This window comes from Wallemia mellicola (assembly GCF_000263375.1).
Source record: "Wallemia mellicola CBS 633.66 unplaced genomic scaffold WALSEscaffold_17, whole genome shotgun sequence".
Lineage (NCBI taxonomy): Eukaryota > Fungi > Basidiomycota > Wallemiomycetes > Wallemiales > Wallemiaceae > Wallemia > Wallemia mellicola.
In genome coordinates, this window is record NW_006531974.1 from 1 (window position 1) to 17,930 (window position 17,930).

The 17,930-nt window shown below is 33.4% G+C and overlaps 10 protein-coding genes across 10 annotated transcripts; 4 read left to right on the forward strand and 6 right to left on the reverse strand.

Annotated features, from left to right (window-relative positions):
* Positions 1–1,324: 1,324 nt before the first annotated feature.
* WALSEDRAFT_39776 (RNB-domain-containing protein) lies at positions 1,325–4,796 on the reverse strand (the record flags this gene model as incomplete). The annotated part of the gene is made up of 4 exons (XM_006959368.1): positions 1,325–1,415; positions 1,465–2,650; positions 2,700–3,324; positions 3,371–4,796. The coding sequence occupies 3 exons, from the start codon at positions 4,794–4,796 to the stop codon at positions 1,882–1,884; spliced, it is 2,820 nt and encodes a 939-aa protein (XP_006959430.1). The 3' UTR covers positions 1,325–1,415; positions 1,465–1,881.
* A 52-nt stretch (positions 4,797–4,848) lies between these two features.
* Positions 4,849–5,704, reverse strand: WALSEDRAFT_33259 (DUF51 family protein). Its single transcript, XM_006959369.1, has 2 exons — positions 4,929–5,704; positions 4,849–4,879 (listed from the first exon to the last, which is right to left on the reverse strand). Exon 1 carries the CDS (start codon positions 5,599–5,601, stop codon positions 5,140–5,142), a length of 462 nt encoding a protein of 153 aa, XP_006959431.1. The 5' UTR covers positions 5,602–5,704; the 3' UTR covers positions 4,849–4,879; positions 4,929–5,139.
* WALSEDRAFT_5134 (ribosomal protein S19) lies at positions 4,928–5,146 on the forward strand (the record flags this gene model as incomplete). Its single annotated transcript, XM_006959370.1, has 1 exon — positions 4,928–5,146. A coding segment is annotated over one exon (219 nt), but the record flags the coding sequence as incomplete, so codon positions are not given.
* A 35-nt stretch (positions 5,705–5,739) lies between the features above and the next one.
* On the forward strand, positions 5,740–8,243 carry WALSEDRAFT_39783 (hypothetical protein; the record flags this gene model as incomplete). Its single annotated transcript, XM_006959371.1, has 2 exons — positions 5,740–7,181; positions 7,228–8,243. The coding sequence occupies exons 1-2, from the start codon at positions 5,765–5,767 to the stop codon at positions 8,241–8,243; spliced, it is 2,433 nt and encodes an 810-aa protein (XP_006959433.1). The 5' UTR covers positions 5,740–5,764.
* Positions 8,244–8,784: 541 nt separating this feature from the next.
* WALSEDRAFT_69776 (hypothetical protein) lies at positions 8,785–11,346 on the reverse strand (the record flags this gene model as incomplete). The annotated part of the gene is made up of 7 exons (XM_006959372.1): positions 8,785–8,965; positions 9,012–9,093; positions 9,147–9,391; positions 9,446–9,737; positions 9,782–10,999; positions 11,043–11,129; positions 11,194–11,346. 7 exons carry the CDS (start codon positions 11,344–11,346, stop codon positions 8,820–8,822), a joined length of 2,223 nt encoding a protein of 740 aa, XP_006959434.1. The 3' UTR covers positions 8,785–8,819.
* A 17-nt stretch (positions 11,347–11,363) lies between these two features.
* On the reverse strand, positions 11,364–13,062 carry WALSEDRAFT_60902 (Dus-domain-containing protein). The gene is made up of 6 exons (XM_006959373.1): positions 12,686–13,062; positions 12,574–12,640; positions 12,367–12,530; positions 12,181–12,321; positions 11,744–12,137; positions 11,364–11,700 (listed from the first exon to the last, which is right to left on the reverse strand). The coding sequence occupies exons 1-6, from the start codon at positions 13,049–13,051 to the stop codon at positions 11,438–11,440; spliced, it is 1,395 nt and encodes a 464-aa protein (XP_006959435.1). The 5' UTR covers positions 13,052–13,062; the 3' UTR covers positions 11,364–11,437.
* A 27-nt stretch (positions 13,063–13,089) lies between these two features.
* Positions 13,090–14,095, forward strand: WALSEDRAFT_65315 (FSH1-domain-containing protein; the record flags this gene model as incomplete). The annotated part of the gene is made up of 6 exons (XM_006959374.1): positions 13,090–13,111; positions 13,158–13,169; positions 13,213–13,265; positions 13,315–13,471; positions 13,517–13,882; positions 13,932–14,095. 6 exons carry the CDS (start codon positions 13,090–13,092, stop codon positions 14,093–14,095), a joined length of 774 nt encoding a protein of 257 aa, XP_006959436.1.
* A 4-nt stretch (positions 14,096–14,099) lies between these two features.
* PkaC (kinase-like protein) lies at positions 14,100–16,519 on the reverse strand. Its single transcript, XM_006959375.1, has 10 exons — positions 16,361–16,519; positions 16,213–16,311; positions 16,133–16,167; positions 15,959–16,079; positions 15,860–15,913; positions 15,026–15,813; positions 14,787–14,976; positions 14,639–14,741; positions 14,247–14,590; positions 14,100–14,202 (listed from the first exon to the last, which is right to left on the reverse strand). The coding sequence occupies exons 6-10, from the start codon at positions 15,665–15,667 to the stop codon at positions 14,180–14,182; spliced, it is 1,302 nt and encodes a 433-aa protein (XP_006959437.1). The 5' UTR covers positions 15,668–15,813; positions 15,860–15,913; positions 15,959–16,079; positions 16,133–16,167; positions 16,213–16,311; positions 16,361–16,519; the 3' UTR covers positions 14,100–14,179.
* WALSEDRAFT_20425 (mitochondrial import protein Pam17) lies at positions 15,713–16,336 on the reverse strand (the record flags this gene model as incomplete). The annotated part of the gene is made up of 5 exons (XM_006959376.1): positions 15,713–15,813; positions 15,860–15,913; positions 15,959–16,075; positions 16,129–16,167; positions 16,213–16,336. The coding sequence occupies 5 exons, from the start codon at positions 16,334–16,336 to the stop codon at positions 15,713–15,715; spliced, it is 435 nt and encodes a 144-aa protein (XP_006959438.1).
* Positions 16,263–17,440, forward strand: WALSEDRAFT_39789 (hypothetical protein). The gene is made up of 3 exons (XM_006959377.1): positions 16,263–16,525; positions 16,571–17,117; positions 17,161–17,440. The coding sequence occupies exons 1-3, from the start codon at positions 16,523–16,525 to the stop codon at positions 17,412–17,414; spliced, it is 804 nt and encodes a 267-aa protein (XP_006959439.1). The 5' UTR covers positions 16,263–16,522; the 3' UTR covers positions 17,415–17,440.
* Positions 17,441–17,930: the final 490 nt, after the last annotated feature.

The window sequence follows — 17,930 nt, forward strand, 5'->3', positions numbered from 1 at the left end:
TCAGAAAAGAGCACTAGATTTGTAATGAATATGAATAGCAATATGTTCACATTAGACTTACTTGTTGACTTTACCTTTGGTAACGAGTTTGCCAATGGCGGAACTTACTACCATATAAGACAGACCTTACCTAATGATTTGCGTGAATAATACAAAAATAAGGTGTTGATGAAGCCCTGAAAACTGCTATAAAGTTCTAAGAAATTATAAAATACAATTTACATCACACTAGCGTTTATATCAGCAAACAAACCGATGATGAAAGAATAGCTTGATGTAAATACATGAATAAGTACATTAAGGTATCCCTCTCAACTTTATCCATTACAATATTTTACTTTATAATGGCTCATTGGATTAATTGGATTCATATAATTCAAGGAACATCATCCATCATCAATAATCGTTCATCGTACCATCAAAGTACAGTGATTGAATAGATCATCTTGATCACGTGAATCCGATTATATAAAACAACCTTATCTTTTTCCCTTATCTAGTATCCCTTGCATGGAATCCTATATCATACTCTAGTAAGTAGGTCATAAAGATCCAGCAGTCAAAAGGTGAGCTTGTTATGAAACAATAAGCTGACCAATTTTACATCCATAATCACATCCCCTGTACTCTTAGAGGAACATTCTCTTTCCGCTAAAGTGATAAGAGATAGTCAATCATCATGACGTTGATGAGTTCACAGGAGATGTGTTGAGGCAGGATATTCCTCGTTTATAATAAATGTTGACTTATATATATTTATATCATCATCATCATCATAGTCTCTGCATTAAAACACTCAGCTACGGTGCTGATGACTGATAGGCGGTAAGAAGCTAACTACCAAAAATGTGGAATATATCTATGCACAAAAAAGTTTTTACATAATACAAGTGCAAATATTTACATTGGGTTAACATATATGATACCCGCCTTGAATATCGTAATAACGAGCGACACAGTTTAAACAGTAGTATAATATCTGTTAAGGTTGCTATTCCTTTGCAACACTATCTAAGTAGAATGACTTTACGTCGAAATCCATTTTTAGTATTGAGCCCTTTCATAGTGGTTGAGGAGATACAAACATACCTTGTTAATGGTATTGATAGAAATAATTGAAAAAAATACATATAAGTTAAGAAAAGAGAGTATTCTTAATATCAAGGACAACATTGAATGGGTCGTTAGTGGTATAAAGCTCAGTTATTTATTTGATTACCCAATCAGAGATGGAACCAACTTAATTCGTAATTTAGCTACTGTGAGCTAAGAGGTAGTGTAATAATGAAATATTGTCTAATTAGAGTAGTTAGGTGATAATTATCTGAATCTCAGGTTGCTTTGCTTGGATCATAATTGTATATTGATCAATTATGCGCATTTTGATAGATGCTTAAATACCAATAATTATGTCTTTGTAAGTGAAAAGATCATATACTATAAAAGATCTAATATGATTTTGAATAGGCGACAATGATACCTGACATAATTATGAATCTACTTCATGATATGTTTTTACATTTCAAAAATGATACTTTGATAAAATATGATAACCTTGATGAGATCATATGCGTTACATTAGTTGGTATGCTCCTAGAGTACGTTACACCATACACTAATAATGAAGAGCCAAATGTATGTAGATTATATACTTACTTTATTAAGACCTCCAATGATGATTCATCAAAGACGCTCTCATCTTTTACGTGTCCTATATCATTATTACAAGGGAATCAAACATTGATTGACAAACTTGCTGATGAATTGTTAATGAAATTTGAGGAACGACTAATTAAAGCGAACAATTTAAATATGTGTAGAAATTGTAGCAGTATACACAGAAGTATAAAAGATGTTTATATGAACAAATTAATTGTATAATTACAAATTGGTTGAATCTAAAGGTGACTTCAATACCATTTTCAATTTGCTCCTTTGAGTGTTTTTATCATTTTCAACAAATATTTCAACATCTACTACATCAAAAACGGAAATCGTGTGCTGATTTGATGAAGCATCTTGCACTATTATTTTGAAGTCTTCTGAAATGAATTCAATTGGTTTCTTGAAAGTTATTAAACCTTCTAGACCTAATGTTGGTATGAAAACAGCTAAACCATTCCTGAATGTACGTATAACGTGAGCTTTCTCTCTAACAAATCCACCTTGACGTTCATTACGAGCTTTGATAGCCAAAGCTACGTAGAATTCCACTGAAGCTCTGCCAGCATGTTGACCAAGACGATGCCTTTTATTAATATTATCCATAATACTTTCGACATAAGATTTATTGTGTAAAGAATTATGTAAAGGTTGATAATTTATAGCTGCCGATAATTGACGATGAGCTAAGATATCAGCATACCTCCGAATAGGACTTGTAAAATGAGTATAAATTGGTGCAGCTAAACCATAATGAGAGAAGGTTTCTTTACTGACGCTTCCACTGCAAAAGTATTCAGCAGATAGCATACAACGGGTTGCCATTATTCGGACCAAGGTATTAAAACTACCTTCTTGTTTATCAACACAGTTATCTAAAGATTTGGCCAGTGCTCCTGAAGATGAAACATCAAGGTTTAAGTTTTTCCTTTTAAATAAAATCTCTTGTAATCCTTCAAAGTTTTGTTTTGGTGGAGGTAAATGACGTCTGAGGATACTAGTTAATAATTAAATAATATGACTTTAGATTTACCAACCTTAAGACAGATGTACCAGGGAACGTTTCATTTATCTTTGTAGCAACGGTGCAATTAGCTAATAACATGAATTCTTCAACTAATTTGTTAGTTTCTTTGGATTCTTTTTGTTCAACGTCTATAGGTTCAGTAGATTCTGAACTATCTAAATGTATTTTAACTTCAGGTGAAGCTAAATCTAGTGCACCTCTTTCTAACCTTTTTTGCTTTAACTGAATAGCTATATGATTTAACAAACGAATTGCAACAGTTAAAGGATCATTTAAGGATTTATCATCCTTTCGTAATTGTGCTTCTTCATATGTAAAAGCAGATTTCGAAGCTATGACAGATTTATGAAATTTAATGTCGACTATTTCGGCGTTTGAATTTAATTCCCAAATGACACTGAATGCTAATCTTTCAACGTGTGGCCGTAAAGAACAAAGGTTGGTTCCAAGTAAAGATGGCAACATGTCAATTCTTTTATCGACTAAATAAACTGTCGTACCCCTTGAAGCAGCCTCTAAATCCATAGTTGTATCTGGATGAACGAAATGTGAAACATCAGCTATGTGAACACCTGCTTCGATATTACCATTTGGTAGGTACTTAGCATGTAAAGCATCATCAATATCAGTACAGCCTAATCACATAATTAACGAGTTGCAGCAATAAAAAAGATAACCTACCAGGAGGATCGATTGAGCAAATAACTTCATCACGTAAATCTACTCTATCTTTCCAAATTGGATTTGTAGAATCCTTTGAAGGAACGGTCCAAGATTCACCTTCTGGAGGCAAGCAATTTAGAATAGACTTTGAGAAAGCTCTATATGGTACGTCATACTCAAGTAATAAACTTTCAATTTCGGCTTCTTTTGATTCAACTTTACCTAAAGCTCTAACAAAATGACCCTGTGGATAACGGGAATTGATATTCCACTGATCAATTGCGACAACGACTTTTTGATCTATCAAATTTGAGGCTTGTCTGGTTTTAATTTTGATTTTTGGTATACGTCTGTCAATCGGACTAACAAAAACAGTTTGTTGTGATTGATTTGATGAAGTAGTGATAGTTGATTTATCCAAATGACAAACGTAAGACCTCCATTGACGTTTAATAATACCGACTACTTTACCAGTTGGTTGAACATTATCGTCTGAAGAAAGAATTTGCTCAGCAGGATTCAAATCATTTTCATCATCATCAATGACTTGATCTGAAGAGGATTTCCATTGAGATTTAGGTAATAATTGAATTACGACCTGATCGTCTTGTATAGATCTATTCATGGAATCTTTACCTAATAACAAGATAGGTTTATCAAAATCTCTAACATTTACTGATGCTTGAAGATAGTTGAACGTGTTGGCATTAAATTGACCTTGGAAAAGATTCTTCGATTTTAAGCCAGCTTGCAAAGTAGATAAAGGTAGATAATCCTGGTAAAAGATTGAATTAGCAGATTTATTTATAGAGGAAGAGTCGAAATCAGCGACTAAGTCTTGTAAAGTACTGTTATTAGGGAAGCCTTTAATATAGGATTGAATGGAAGATGAAGTGATGCCATCTGTTTGAGCTAACTTCAAATTTTCAACGTCATTCGTCAATAAAACGATAGATTTATTTGACAGAACAGAATTAAAGTATGTTGCAGCGGATCTAATTAATCTATCATTGAAGTCGTTTGGTGATTCATTTAATAAAGGTTTCGAGTGAGTAAAATTTGAGAATTCGTTATAGAAGATGAAGAATTTATCACTACTATTTAATACTAATTGCTTATATCTGTTAAATAAAGGTATAGAATTATGTTTGACTTCATCTAAAACTGTTTGTAGAATGATAACGTCCTTAAAATGACCAGATTCGAATAGATCAATTTGTGACAATAAAACGTTTGTATCCGGTAACAAATAGTGAGGATTATTGAAAAGCACATTATCTGTTATACCATTTGTTGATAAGGTAGATAAACCGTTATCAATATCATCCCTTGTGTAAACCTCCTTGGACAACTTTAATAATTGACCTTTATTTGATTTTTTTATAAAAGTTTTAATGAAGTTATGATTATAAGGTCTTTTTAAAATATTAATTTTATCGTCCATAGTGTTGGTTGAATAAGCACAACCACGAAAAGGAAGGGGGATGAAAGTGACTGGAATATTGAATAAAAGATCCGTTTGGAAGGGTATATTAATTAAATAATTATCTGAACGTTATTAATTATTATTATATAGGTCCTTTCTTCAGAAGTTTCCCAAATTTATTAGAATTAAAGAATACAAATCAAGTTATAAAAACTAATGCAAGGAATTGTACGATATTACCAAACTTTGTTGGTATGAAATTTGCAGTCCATAATGGTAAAAATTATATACCAATACAAGTAACTGAATCAATGATAGATTATAAATTCGGTTTCTTCGTACCAACGAGGAAGAAGTTTAGTTATAGATTAACTAAGAATAAATAATTTTTATATGACATTGACTTGTATTCTGATTCAAAAGTTTCTAAATTAATTCCATTATATAGATCTTTATCAATCTTTTGACGATAGCCAGATTTCTTTATCGCTGCGACAATCGATTGTTCTTTCGTCCAATTTTGTTCTGTTAACACATTTGGTAAGAATGTTGACTGATAATGACGATTGTTGTGATAAAAATCTATCTTAATACCCTCTAAACCAATCTTAAAATCGAAACAATCCAGTTTCTTTTTGAAGTTATGTAAGATTGATATACTGACAGATAAGTCATTTAAAATAGTTAAATTTATCGGATCAAAACGTTTATCCTCTAAAGCTGATATTAAAGAATATTGTCTTAAACCTTTTATTAGTTCAATTGATTTGAAGGTACCTATACAGCCCCTTAATCTACTGTTATGATTCCAAGTGACAAACATTGGGTATTTATCATTATTATCATTATTGATACTTGTTAATTTATGATTGTTATCATAATAATTTATTAAACTATCAAAACATAAGATCAGGTGCTTATCTTCTATTATCATAACTATGATGGATGAATTAATTAAAGAGCATAATGATTATAAATCAACAGAAATGATAAGCTTAAATAGATTAAATTATATGAAAGAAATCTCCAAAACTTTAATTATTAATTTGAATACAATAGATCAGCCATCTTTAAAGTATTTACTAAGCTCACATTATTCACCTATACAAGAGTTATTATATAATCGATACTTTTTAGAGCTATTTAACCACTTTATTTTAGATGATTTCCTAGATCAGCTATTATCTAACTTACCAACATCCAGCTCAATCTTATCTTTGACTTCTATAATAAAATCATCGAAAGATACGAATAAAATAAGTAAATCTAAATTCGTTTTATCAAATTTGTTATTAAAACCTAATGGTATTCAATCGTTATTACAGTTATCATTGAAATCTGATGAATTTAATCAACAAAAGATTAATTTCTTAGCTAAAATGTTATCAACTAAACCTACAAACATGATTGATGATACATATATAGAACTATTAATAAAAAATCTATTGCATACTACGTTATTCGATCCTCCAACAACTCACTTAAAAGTTATATCAAACACGATTGACTTATTACAATTAAAATCACCTTCATCAACTAATTATTATTTAGACCTCCATATACTAAACCCTTTTTTTCAATTAGACAATCCTAGTGCTATCACGAATGCATTATTATACATTAAACATTTAAATATTCACTCAAAGCTCATTTTAGACAATTATACAAATAGGTTATTACCAATACTTTTTAACCTTGCTCAACATTTAAATAATTCGAAGACCGTTAACCCTGATTTTAAACTTATTTTGGATGAAATTTTTGCGTCATGGTCAACCCATATTAGTAAAGAAAATGCTGTGAACTCCATTTGGTCCACTTTGAACTCTAATAATGGTTGGAACGATGATTCTCTAGAATGGTCTTCATCAAACCCTGATGGCTTACAGATTATTAAGAAGTCTTCATCTTCAACTAATAAACCAAATCTATTCAACATATCTCAACATGAACAAAATGACCTATTTGAAATTACACCGAACCCTCAATTATTAGCAACTTTCGTTATCAATATTCATAGGAAGGAAATATCAAGTAATATCCTAATTAAATGTCTCAGTCAATATCACGGTTTGGAAGACTTCTCAAATTATGAAATGCTGAACATTAAGGAAATTTTAAAATACCTTCAATTTTCAACTGCTCTAATTGAACAAATGGGTAGTACAGTTTTGGATAATAAAGATGAAATTCTAGGATTCATTTATCACACTTTACAAATACAACAATCATCAACTACTAATGAAACTGAAACTTTGAATAGACCTGCTAAAGGCTTACAAGATCTATTGATTTTTGAGACACAAAATGATACAGTAGAAAGCGATACAGACGAACATCTACAGTCTGTTGATCAGATATTAATCTCTACCGCATTATCCCTTCTCTTGGCTATATTAGAAGGTATGCTATTATTTCATCACTTGTCACTAAACTAATTCAAAATTAGCTAACAGTCATTTAAATGTTGATAATACACCATTGCTGGCATTAATTAATCAAAAATTAGATATCTTCATTGATCAATTTCCGGCAATTTCACCAGTTGCCAATGAATGCAAATTAGTTTTATTGGCTAGGAATGTTACAACTTCTGAGATGATGCCTTCAAATTCAGCTTATAAAGAGCAACATGAAATTTACCAACAATCTTTGAAAGAAATTCAAGATCCTTCATTACCTGTTAAAGCGCATGGATTAGATCAATTGAGGAAATTAGTTGAATCAACGGCATCAAAGAATCTTATCATACCTTACGATCAATTAACGTTAGACGAGACATTAATTGATGGTATACTCGATGTTTTCATCCAAGCAATAAAAGCGGATGATAGTTATATTTACCTTAATGCAGTACGTGGTTTGGTTATAATGATGGATAAAATAGGACATGAAATTATTGCTGAATTGTCAAAAAGATATTCAATTAATAAGACTTCCATCACAGAAATTGAATTAGACCAAAGATTAAGAATCGGTGAAGCAATTATACAAGTGTTTCAAAGGCTATCAAATGCTTTACCATCATACACTCATTTAATTTTACCTCAATTAATAAATGTTATGTCAAATAACGATTTTCCTGCATTATTAAGGGCTTCTAGTATAACGATTCTTAGTGAAGCTTGTTCAACTTGCATTAAAGCTATAGAACCTTACATATTCGAGGTATTAGATGGTATAAGAGACTTATTGGTGATAGAATCCTCGAAATCATCTAAAGATTTGGATAATCCTTTAGACAAAGATACAAAATTAGTTCAGTTAAAACGTTCTGCATTAATTTTCTTAGCTAGATTCTTTAGAGAAAATCGTAGAGATCGTGGGGTATACATACCCTCTGACTTAAAAAGTTCTATTATCACTAACGTTAAATACATTAGTGAAAGTGATAACGATGATCTTGTGAAACATCAAGCGATGGAACTTATTGATGAATTTGGCTGGTCAAATAAATTATTATAACTTATTTACTTATATAAATTGCATTCAATTTTTTATTTTTTGGTGCATTTAAACTCATAAAGCCCCTTTAAACAGAACTTCCATCCACTTTCTTAGAAAACGCAGATTAATCTGGATAATTTGTTGTAATCTTCAGTTTAATCTGTATATTTTCAAAATGACAGATGCCTGTGATGATCAGAATTTACCCTTTATTAGCGACAATTTGACAGCTAAGCTAGTCAATGACATGAGCTATCAAACAATTCTACTGAAGATTTCTGAGGCATTAATTGTATTTATATTGTAATAGTTCATACAAATAATATTTAATTTGATATTTAAAATGATGATATAGTTGTTTTCAGCATAACATAGTTTTTCAAGTTCCAGTATAATTTTCAAAAAGTACTATTTTAGTTGTAGCTGTACTTCAATTATCCTTTATTTCAGTAGCTTTTGGACTTAATATGGTAAACTTCATTACTTTATTGCTATTCGATGCTTTTAGTTACTGTTTCATGTTAATAATAAAATATATCGAATAAAGTAAAAAATATATCCATTAATGTACAAAATGAAATCAATCAAATTCACTTATGTCTGCAAACTCCTTGCAGTCGGTTGTAATTTGGCAACCTGATTAATTAAGGAAGCTGAAGTAGCCCTGGCGAGATGAGTTTCCGATTGACCTGGTGCTCCATTCTTCAATATCTCGGCAACCTTAATTACTGATACACGTACTATTGAAATTAGTTCTAGTTCAGATTATTCTAGCATCATACTTACTTTGTTCTATAGTAACGACTGGTGCGATTTTATCTAAAACATGAACAGATTTCAGTAAAACACCTGCAGCCAATGAGATCATCTATATAATTAACTTAGTTAATATTGTATCATTTTGTCAGGTACCCAACCAACCTTGATGTATATAAGTGGGAGTAACGACCATGTTGAACATAAAGGCTCTTCAGCTACAGCATCTAACATTTGAGCAGCTGCTTTAACTGCTGCTGTTGCGTATCTCCAGCGTTCACTAGATGTACCAAAGTTTTCTTCTTGAGATTGCATAATTGAATCACCGATGGCTATTTGGTTGATATAGAGACGAGCAAATAAATAAAATAATGTCAAAGACGTTGCTGGCCATTGATCAGCCGCAATAACTTCATGATGTTAGTTAAACTTCAAACTAGCGGAGGTAAAAGGGATTCACTCACGAGCTGATTCAGGTAAGTTCACACGTCTCCAACTTTCCAATTCTTCGTTCCAACCATCTAAACAGCTTCTTGTATCGGATAAATTAGAATTTAACCAGTCGCGACTATCTAAGGTTTGTCTAGCTTGTCTAAGGAGTGTACAAATTCTCGCATGAGCAACGAGTTGTTTATCGCGACTGTTATCATTTGGATGTCCAGGTGCTGAAGCCTCTAGTAGTAGAGTACAGAATGATGTAGGATCGTACATCTTTGATGGTCTGCTCGAATAGAAAGAAGCTTGAGATTCAACAACCTACATATAAAGTGAGATTTATTGTACTGGTTTTTATGACTTACATATGTAAAAAGCCATAATCTCAACCAATTTTCCAAACCTAGTTGTCTACGTGGAGGCAAATAACCACACGCTTCTCCTATGGTCATTTGAGGAGGTACTGAAAGCATAGAAGTTTTCAAAAAGCCTCTAGCCCATTTGAAAGCAACTTGTGCGATCATATGAGATGATGAGTTACAACCATCGATGGTAGATTTTTTTGGATTAGGTCTAGTAGACATATCGCAAAAGATTGATGCTATGCACATTGCTACTATTTCTTCAGGACCAACGCCTAATTCAAGATCCAACTCGTCATCATCAATTGACTCTTGATTTTGAGATGAATAATATTGAGTTATTGCTGGTTTGAACGAGAAATCATCAAGATCCACTAACAAATTTCCAACTAATGACCTCAAATTATCTGACAAAATGCGCTCGGACGAAGCTAAACAAATAACGCCTGTAATCAAAGGTGTAAGCGTTGATTTACCTTCAGGAAGGTATGGGAAATGTCCAATCTGTAATCTGAAACCGAACAATTGACTAGATAAATTAGAATGGAAAAAGTCAACAAGTTCCTCAGCCGCCGATTGCGAGATGACACCTTTCTTGATAACATTTGGACGAGGATCAAGAGAGCCAACCGTTAAACTATTCATATTTTCTTTTGTTGAATTAGCTGCTATATGATCTGATGTCGATTCTGGATTATCAAAGATAGGGTCAAGGCCAACTGGTTCAAAGTTCATCTGTTTAATATCTGAAACAGAATTATCAGATTTTATTGAATCAAGGTTATCAGGATCGAGTAATTCATCCAATATACTCAAAAAACCTGAAGTAGCATTAGGCCCATTTGAAGAATCTCCGAAATTTACTTGATTAGTAGTGTTATGAACATGTGTTTGGGCTAACAAGGCTGATGCACCTGATAAGGTAGTGTGATTTGGAACGGAGAAAGGTGAGAATGGTCCACCTGTTTTAGTAGAGTTGAGGTCAACATAACCTTTAAACAATGATGAAGCTTCATTATTTGGATTATCAGATGATTTACGAGTAACTGAGGATGTCGGGGGTGAAGGTAAGTTACCAGAAGTTTGAAATTTGGTTTGATTAACAAATTCTGAACCGCTATTCATATGATTCAAGAAGTTTTCCATGGATTGACTCATCCTATCGACCTTATCAGCCAATTGACTTATCCTAGACTCAACGGATGATTGCCATTCTTCGTCCTATATGATATTAGACATATTTTACGACTAATTATTAACTTACGTGGGTTCTGGTTCTAAATTTACACTCAACTCCTGTGGAAATACACCTCTTGCAAGGTTCACCCGGAACGGGTATTTCGCATTTCAACTGTATGAAATGGTTAGTAAGTACACATACATACGTTTATTTAAATTCTCGTGAATGAACTCACTTTTGCTCTTCTACAAGTCAAGCATGCTTTTTGCTTCTTCAGTTTGGTTACCGGCTGTCCCTGTGAATCTGTAGCCTGTATGGGGATTATACTAGCATCATCAATAGGATGGCTCTGTTTACTTCTTTTATTCTGACGCTCATATATTGACATGATTTATTTTATTAATCAAGATACATGTTTAAGGTAATAATTAATCATCCGCTTATTTAGGAAGTTACCTCATCGGGTGATAATGAAAAATCTACTTTCCTATTCTAGCTTTTTTTCTCTCTCTATAATTTTGCTTCTTAATTTCCCTGGTTTCTTTACGTTTATTTTGCTTTTCTTCGTGTACTTCACAACCTATGTTTTTTCCAAATAATCTACAGCAGCTTAAGCAAGCTTGACGCGTACATTTCTGAAATGCTGCAGCTGTACAGTTTTCACCAACACATACGGGTGTCTCTTTCACAGCTAGATGCTCCCTTTGTGGAACTATATCGTTTTCAATCTGTTGTTTTACGTCTATAACGTTTTAGAATATTATAAAAGTAAAAATTTCACATACCGATATTCTGTTCAACCTCAATATTATCTACATTGGTTGGACGCAGATATGGTTGAGCATAAAAGTATGGTACAGTTCTATATCCTTGTTCATCTAAATCTTTTACATCCGAAAGTTCATCTTCGTTCTTGAACTCTGCATCCGACTTTATCCTCGTTTCGAACTCTTCAACTATTCCTCGCCAATCCTTAGGCTGTCCTTTGCCCAACCTATCACGTAAATCTGTCCATTTGCTCAAACACGGTTTGAATATTTTGAATAGATGAGCTTTTTGAGCACTAACTGATGTTTCCGTCTTTAATGAATCCACTATATCCAGATATTCCTTTGCAACTTTGACGACATATGGATGACTAGCTTTCTCACTAAAAATTGCTGGGTTGTACAAATTACCCTTATTTTGTTAGAAAAAAAATATATGTAGAATGTTAGCTTACCTCTGCTGACATGACACCATCACAACCTGTTGCTTTAAGACATTTTTCGATATCTTCTTGATAGAGTATGTTACCATTAGCAAATACTGGGACGTTAACTGCATCTTTAACTGCTTTAATCTTCTCCCAATCTGCAAGTCCCTAATAATTATTAAGAAAAATTAAAGAAGTCAGGTGATAACATACTGTGTTATGTCCTTTCATTTCTCTAGTGCGACCATGTACGGTCAATATTTGGGCCCCTGCACTTTCCAAAAGCTTTGCATACTCTACTGTACGATTGACGTCATCAAATACTCTAAACTTTGCTGTAACAGGTATATCTTGAAGATTTTCATGTAACGTGTTAACTGAAAATGTTAATATAATACGAGAATATCTAATTCATCTTACTCAAACTATGTATCAAGTCCCATTCATCCTGTAACCAGGAGCCATAACGACCTCGTCTAGCGATATGCTATTGGAGTCAATTTTTAGTATAGTGTATAGAAAATAAACATACCTGTGGACAACCGAGGTTTAAATCGACAGCATCACATTTACCTTGTAAGTCTTTAGCTGATTCTAAAAGTAATTTAGGATCGTTGGCAGCGAATTGCACAATCAATGGTCTATCAAGATTATCAGCACCTTCTTCATTGTTGATCTTATCAAACCAAATCTTTTTACTTGAATCAGTTTTCAGTTGCGAATATTGTTTAGCATTTATCATAGGTGTATAAGCCAATGTAGCACCATATCTACGTGAGAGAATTCTCCAAGCGAGTTCAGATTGATCAACCATAGGAGCTACAATCTTTTTTGGTCTACCTAAAGCTTCATAAAGTTCCCAGCCTGTTAGCTTTTTAGTTCCACTCTCATTTGACATTTCAATCTTCTTTGTATACGGTCAAACTTCTAGTAGTGATGGCAAAACCACAGATTTTGGGTGAGTATCAAGTATAAAATGTTATTAAAATATTAAAATTTATTAGTTTTACATGGATGTATGTAGTTACTTATTTATTAATTCATTATTAATCAATATAGATACACAATCAGCATACATTTTCTCAAAAAAGATAGGAGCTGTTAGAAAAGCTGTAATGAGTAAATTAATAGCTTTAGATTTAATATACTTACGAAAATTAGCTCAGAGATTGCTGTGATTTGCATTTCATTGACGGTCCTATCGAATTAGATAAGAGTGACTTACCAAATGCTGAAATGTACGATAGTATGTTTGTAGATTCTGCACCTAGAGCTTGGTATGTTACTAGAAAGAATCACAAAACAGATAATACAGATTGTGGGTTTCGATAGTATACAGTTATATCAACTCATGTACTATCAGTTGAACGGTTCGATGAATCTTGGACTGAAATAAAGGAACTTCTTTCAAAACAAAAGTTTGACGGTATATTAGGATTCAGTCAAGGTGCTGGTTTCGCAGCTGCTTTATCAGCTGTACTTGTTAATCCGGATTTAAGACCAGAGTTTAAGGACGTACACCCTCCTTTTAAGTTTTGCATCACTGTTGGAGGTTTTAAAATCCATGATAAAGCATATGATCATCTATACCCACTTCCGGTATCTGGAGATAAGACACATTTCTTACACGTCATTGGGGATAATGATATGATAGTTACACCGGAAAGGAGCGCGTCACTTGTTGAAAATAGCCCAAATGGTCGTTGTGAGAGGCATCCTGGTGGTCACTGTGAGTCAAATCGTAATTTTTATGATAATAAAGCTAACAAAACAAACAGTTGTACCATCTAGTGCTCCATGGAGGCACTTCTTCCTGAGATACATTGATAGCTTCAATGAAGGAGGTTCTTTTGGTAACGTTGAAGGACCTCAACCAACACCAGAAAGTTTGGTAGCGAAATCATTACAAGGTACGCCTTCTAGCCAATCAAGTAACCTCTAAAAGTCAACAATTAAAATGATTATTCAAGAATTACATTAGAAACTACAGTCGTGACTAGGCAGAAGTTAATATCCGTAACTAGGTTTAAAATTCCTTAAAGAGATGTCCTAAAGAGATGTTAAAATTATATAATCATATAAATCTTTCTTACCCCATGTATCATCTCCTGCTTGACCATAAAGACTAACATCGTTTTCTTGGTACTTGTCAAATTGGCTAGAATCACCATCACCCGCGATTTTGGGGATATAAGGAGCAGGAATTGCTCGATTATATAACCTGTTCCAATCTACCTCTTTGAACCACTCATGCGTGAATACATCGCGACTTCCATGTTGTAAGTTACCAAAACGTTTTGATAAATCGGCCATTAATAATTGCTTCAATAGATCTTTAGCAACTGGGTCAAAGTAAGAAGGAAACTTTGGCTTATTTGCGATGATCTTTTCGTATAGTTTCATAGGATTTGAATCTTCAGTGTAGAAAGGTGGATAACTGTATTATTAATTAGTACTTATATATTGGAAGATAAGAAATAAATACCCAGCAAGCATTTCAAATATTAAAACACCCAATGCATACCAGTCAACCGATTTATTGTAGCCTTTAGATTGAACTATTTCTGGAGCTAAATAATCTGGTGTACCTAATGAGAGATGAATATAAAATGTGTTTAAAATTAAAAACCTACCACAAAGTGTCCATGTAACATCTGGGACATACTTTGCGAAACCGAAATCCGTTATTTTAATATGTCCGTCTGCACCAAGTAGAATGTTCTCAGGTTTGAGATCACGATAGATAATATCTAAACTATGGAGATAATCAAGTGCTAAAGCTACTTCTGCAGCGTAAAATTTAGCCACTGGATTTGGAAAGCGCTGTTTGAATGTCTTAGATTAATCTAAATTACGTGTAATTAAATCTCACCTGAGATTTACGAAGTAAAGAAAATAATTCACCACCAGCGACAAAGTCCATAACCATGTAAAGATTCTTTGGATCTTGGAAGGTGCCCCATAAGTTGACTAAGAAAGGATGACGAACTCGTGCCAACATGTCACGCTCGGAGACAGTATGCTCAACTTGCTTCATTTTAACGACTTGATCTTTTGCTAATACTTTGATAGCATAAAATCTAGAGTTATGATTTGATTTCACGAGATGTACACGTCCAAATGAACCGGTACCTAAGGTCCTTTCAAGGACGAAATCCTTCAGAGTGTATCTTCCTTGAGTTTTGCGTGGTTGAACTTTATTATAACTAGAATTTGGAGTAGCTGGTTGTTGTAGCTGTTGTTGAGTTGGTTTATTATCATCCAACTGAGTAGAAGGTGCTAAACTTGGATGCAGTTTATTAGAATGATTGTTTGAGCTTTCTACTTGAGATTTAAAGTCTTTCTGTTGTGAAAAATCATTGTCAGAATTGTTAATAGGCGGCGTATTCGGATGATTTGGGGTAGTACTATTAGGGATAGCGGGAGAAGACTTTGATTGATTATTTTGTGAGTTAATATCTTTACTAGAGCTATGGCTATGATGGCCTATATGCAATTTCTCTAAAAGACCCATCGATGATGTCGTTGTGAGAAAAGAAAGAGTGGGAAATTACAACATTTATTCATTTTCAGATAAATAAGCTTTACGATTATATGTAGCTTGATCTCTAAGCCATTGCCTATATGTTTGTAAAGAATAAACGTTTTCACCGTAGTAATCTAAATTGATTGTCAACTTGTTATGTCATGGACTCAGACAACATACCTGGAACTGGATTTTGTACTGATTGTCTCGCTGGATCAACTCTATTCTTCATTACTTTTGTTCTTTAGCTCGAAACTTTTAACTCCAAATTAAACTTACTATGATGATAGAAAACTCTCTCCTTTATTTCATACTCAGGTAACTTTGCCTTGTGTAAGAACTTCCAGACTGCTGTACCCAGCGTTGGACCTGTTAACCAACCAAGTGCACCACAACCTAACTAATATTACGTCGTTAATCAATCAATAGATATCAGATTATGATTTAACTAACTGATGCAAATGAATAAACCCAGACAGCTTCGATTCCTATTGAAATTCTTAATAAATTCCTTTCGACTCCTTAATTCTTACCGAAAATAATCTGTCCTGGATCTAAGGTAGAGAAGTAGCTAGCACCACCGAAGAAACCTGTCAATGTGGTAGGAATACTAGCTATATTATCATATCTATCTATTATTTCATTAGTATAAGTCATTTACTATCTAAAATTTAAACTTACGACGTGACTTCCGTATAGCTAAGAACTCCTGCCAATTTAAAGGCTCTGCACCTTGTATTCTAGGCTCAGACTTGTTGAGAGTAGATAAAGATTTGATAAGTATATTTTTATTCTTATTATCCAGCAATCTTCTAGTTATCATCTTCGTCGTTTACATCCAAGATGGTAGGAGATAACGACAATTATGAATAAATTTTAATCTACTCTTAGGCTAGAAATTCAGAGAAATCGCAATCTATGTTATTCAGGTTTAGGGAGGCTAAACTTAGTGAGATGGGTATGGCTACACGATTCAGTCGTAGACCAAAAATGGTATCTTTAGTTACATCTATAAGGGATTGTGAACGTTTTAGAGGTGAAATTCTTAGAGAGATTAGTAGAAAAGTTGATAAAATACAAGACGCTGGTTTAACAGATTATGAAGTTAGAGATCTCAATGATGAGATTAATGGTCTACTTAGGGAGAAAGCAAACTTTGAAAGGCAAATAGTTAGTCTTGGCGGTGCTAATTACAGAAGAGCTGGCGTTATGTTAGATGAATCCGGCAAAGAAATTCCTGGTACCCGTGGTTACAAGTACTTCGGACGCGCGAAAGACTTACCTGGTGTTAAGGAACTATTTGAGCGTACTGATCAAGAAGAGGAAGCTGAGGATGATCTCTATAAGCCATTCACTGATCAAGGTCCTGAATATTACGGTGATACTACTGAAGGAAATGACGAATTGTTAGCATACGAGTACGAACTAGAACAAAAATGTGAGTTTATTATTATCATTCATCAATTTACTAATTATATTAGCACATCAAAAAGCTATCGATAGACTCAAAGTTGTATTTAACACAGCGGATCTTCATGATAGCCAGAAAACTGAGATACCACGACCGCTGGGAGATTTAGTAAACGGTGTCAAAACGAATAAGCTCACTAATATCCATTCTGACTTCATACAAGACGCCTATCTAGAGACACCACAATTACCTACCAAAGAGGAGACTGATAAGGCTTTGCTCGATATACGCAAGCAAGCATTAATGTCTGAATACGGAGTTTAATGTATTAATTTATGCATATATTGTTGTAATATCTTTTTCCTTACCTACTATCATCAATTAAGAATGCCGAATGTAAAGCAATCAGCTATACATGAAGCTACTATTGAAGATGAAAGTGTAGGTGGTATAAGGAATGCTAAAAGACGTGAAGCTGCTAGTGAAAAACGTCGTGTAATTGAAGTCAACCCGTCAGCGACGCTGAAAGCGAACAAAGCGACATTAAAGGAGAAGGTTGATGAATACAAGGTAGAATTGTTAGGAAAACGTAAAAGAAAGTCAAAAAAATGGGCGAAAGAAGTTGATCCAAATGTATTACTTGACGGAGGAACTTCCAGTAACTCTGATAAACGTAAGCCGATGTTTATTTATCGATGACTACTCTAACATGACGATATGTAGTACCATCAGCTGTTCGTTCCTACTTTACACCTTATCAACGCTAAAGCGTCATTGTCTAGAATATTATGAAGCTTATATACGGTCATACAGCCAACTATTACCATGAAAAAGGTATAC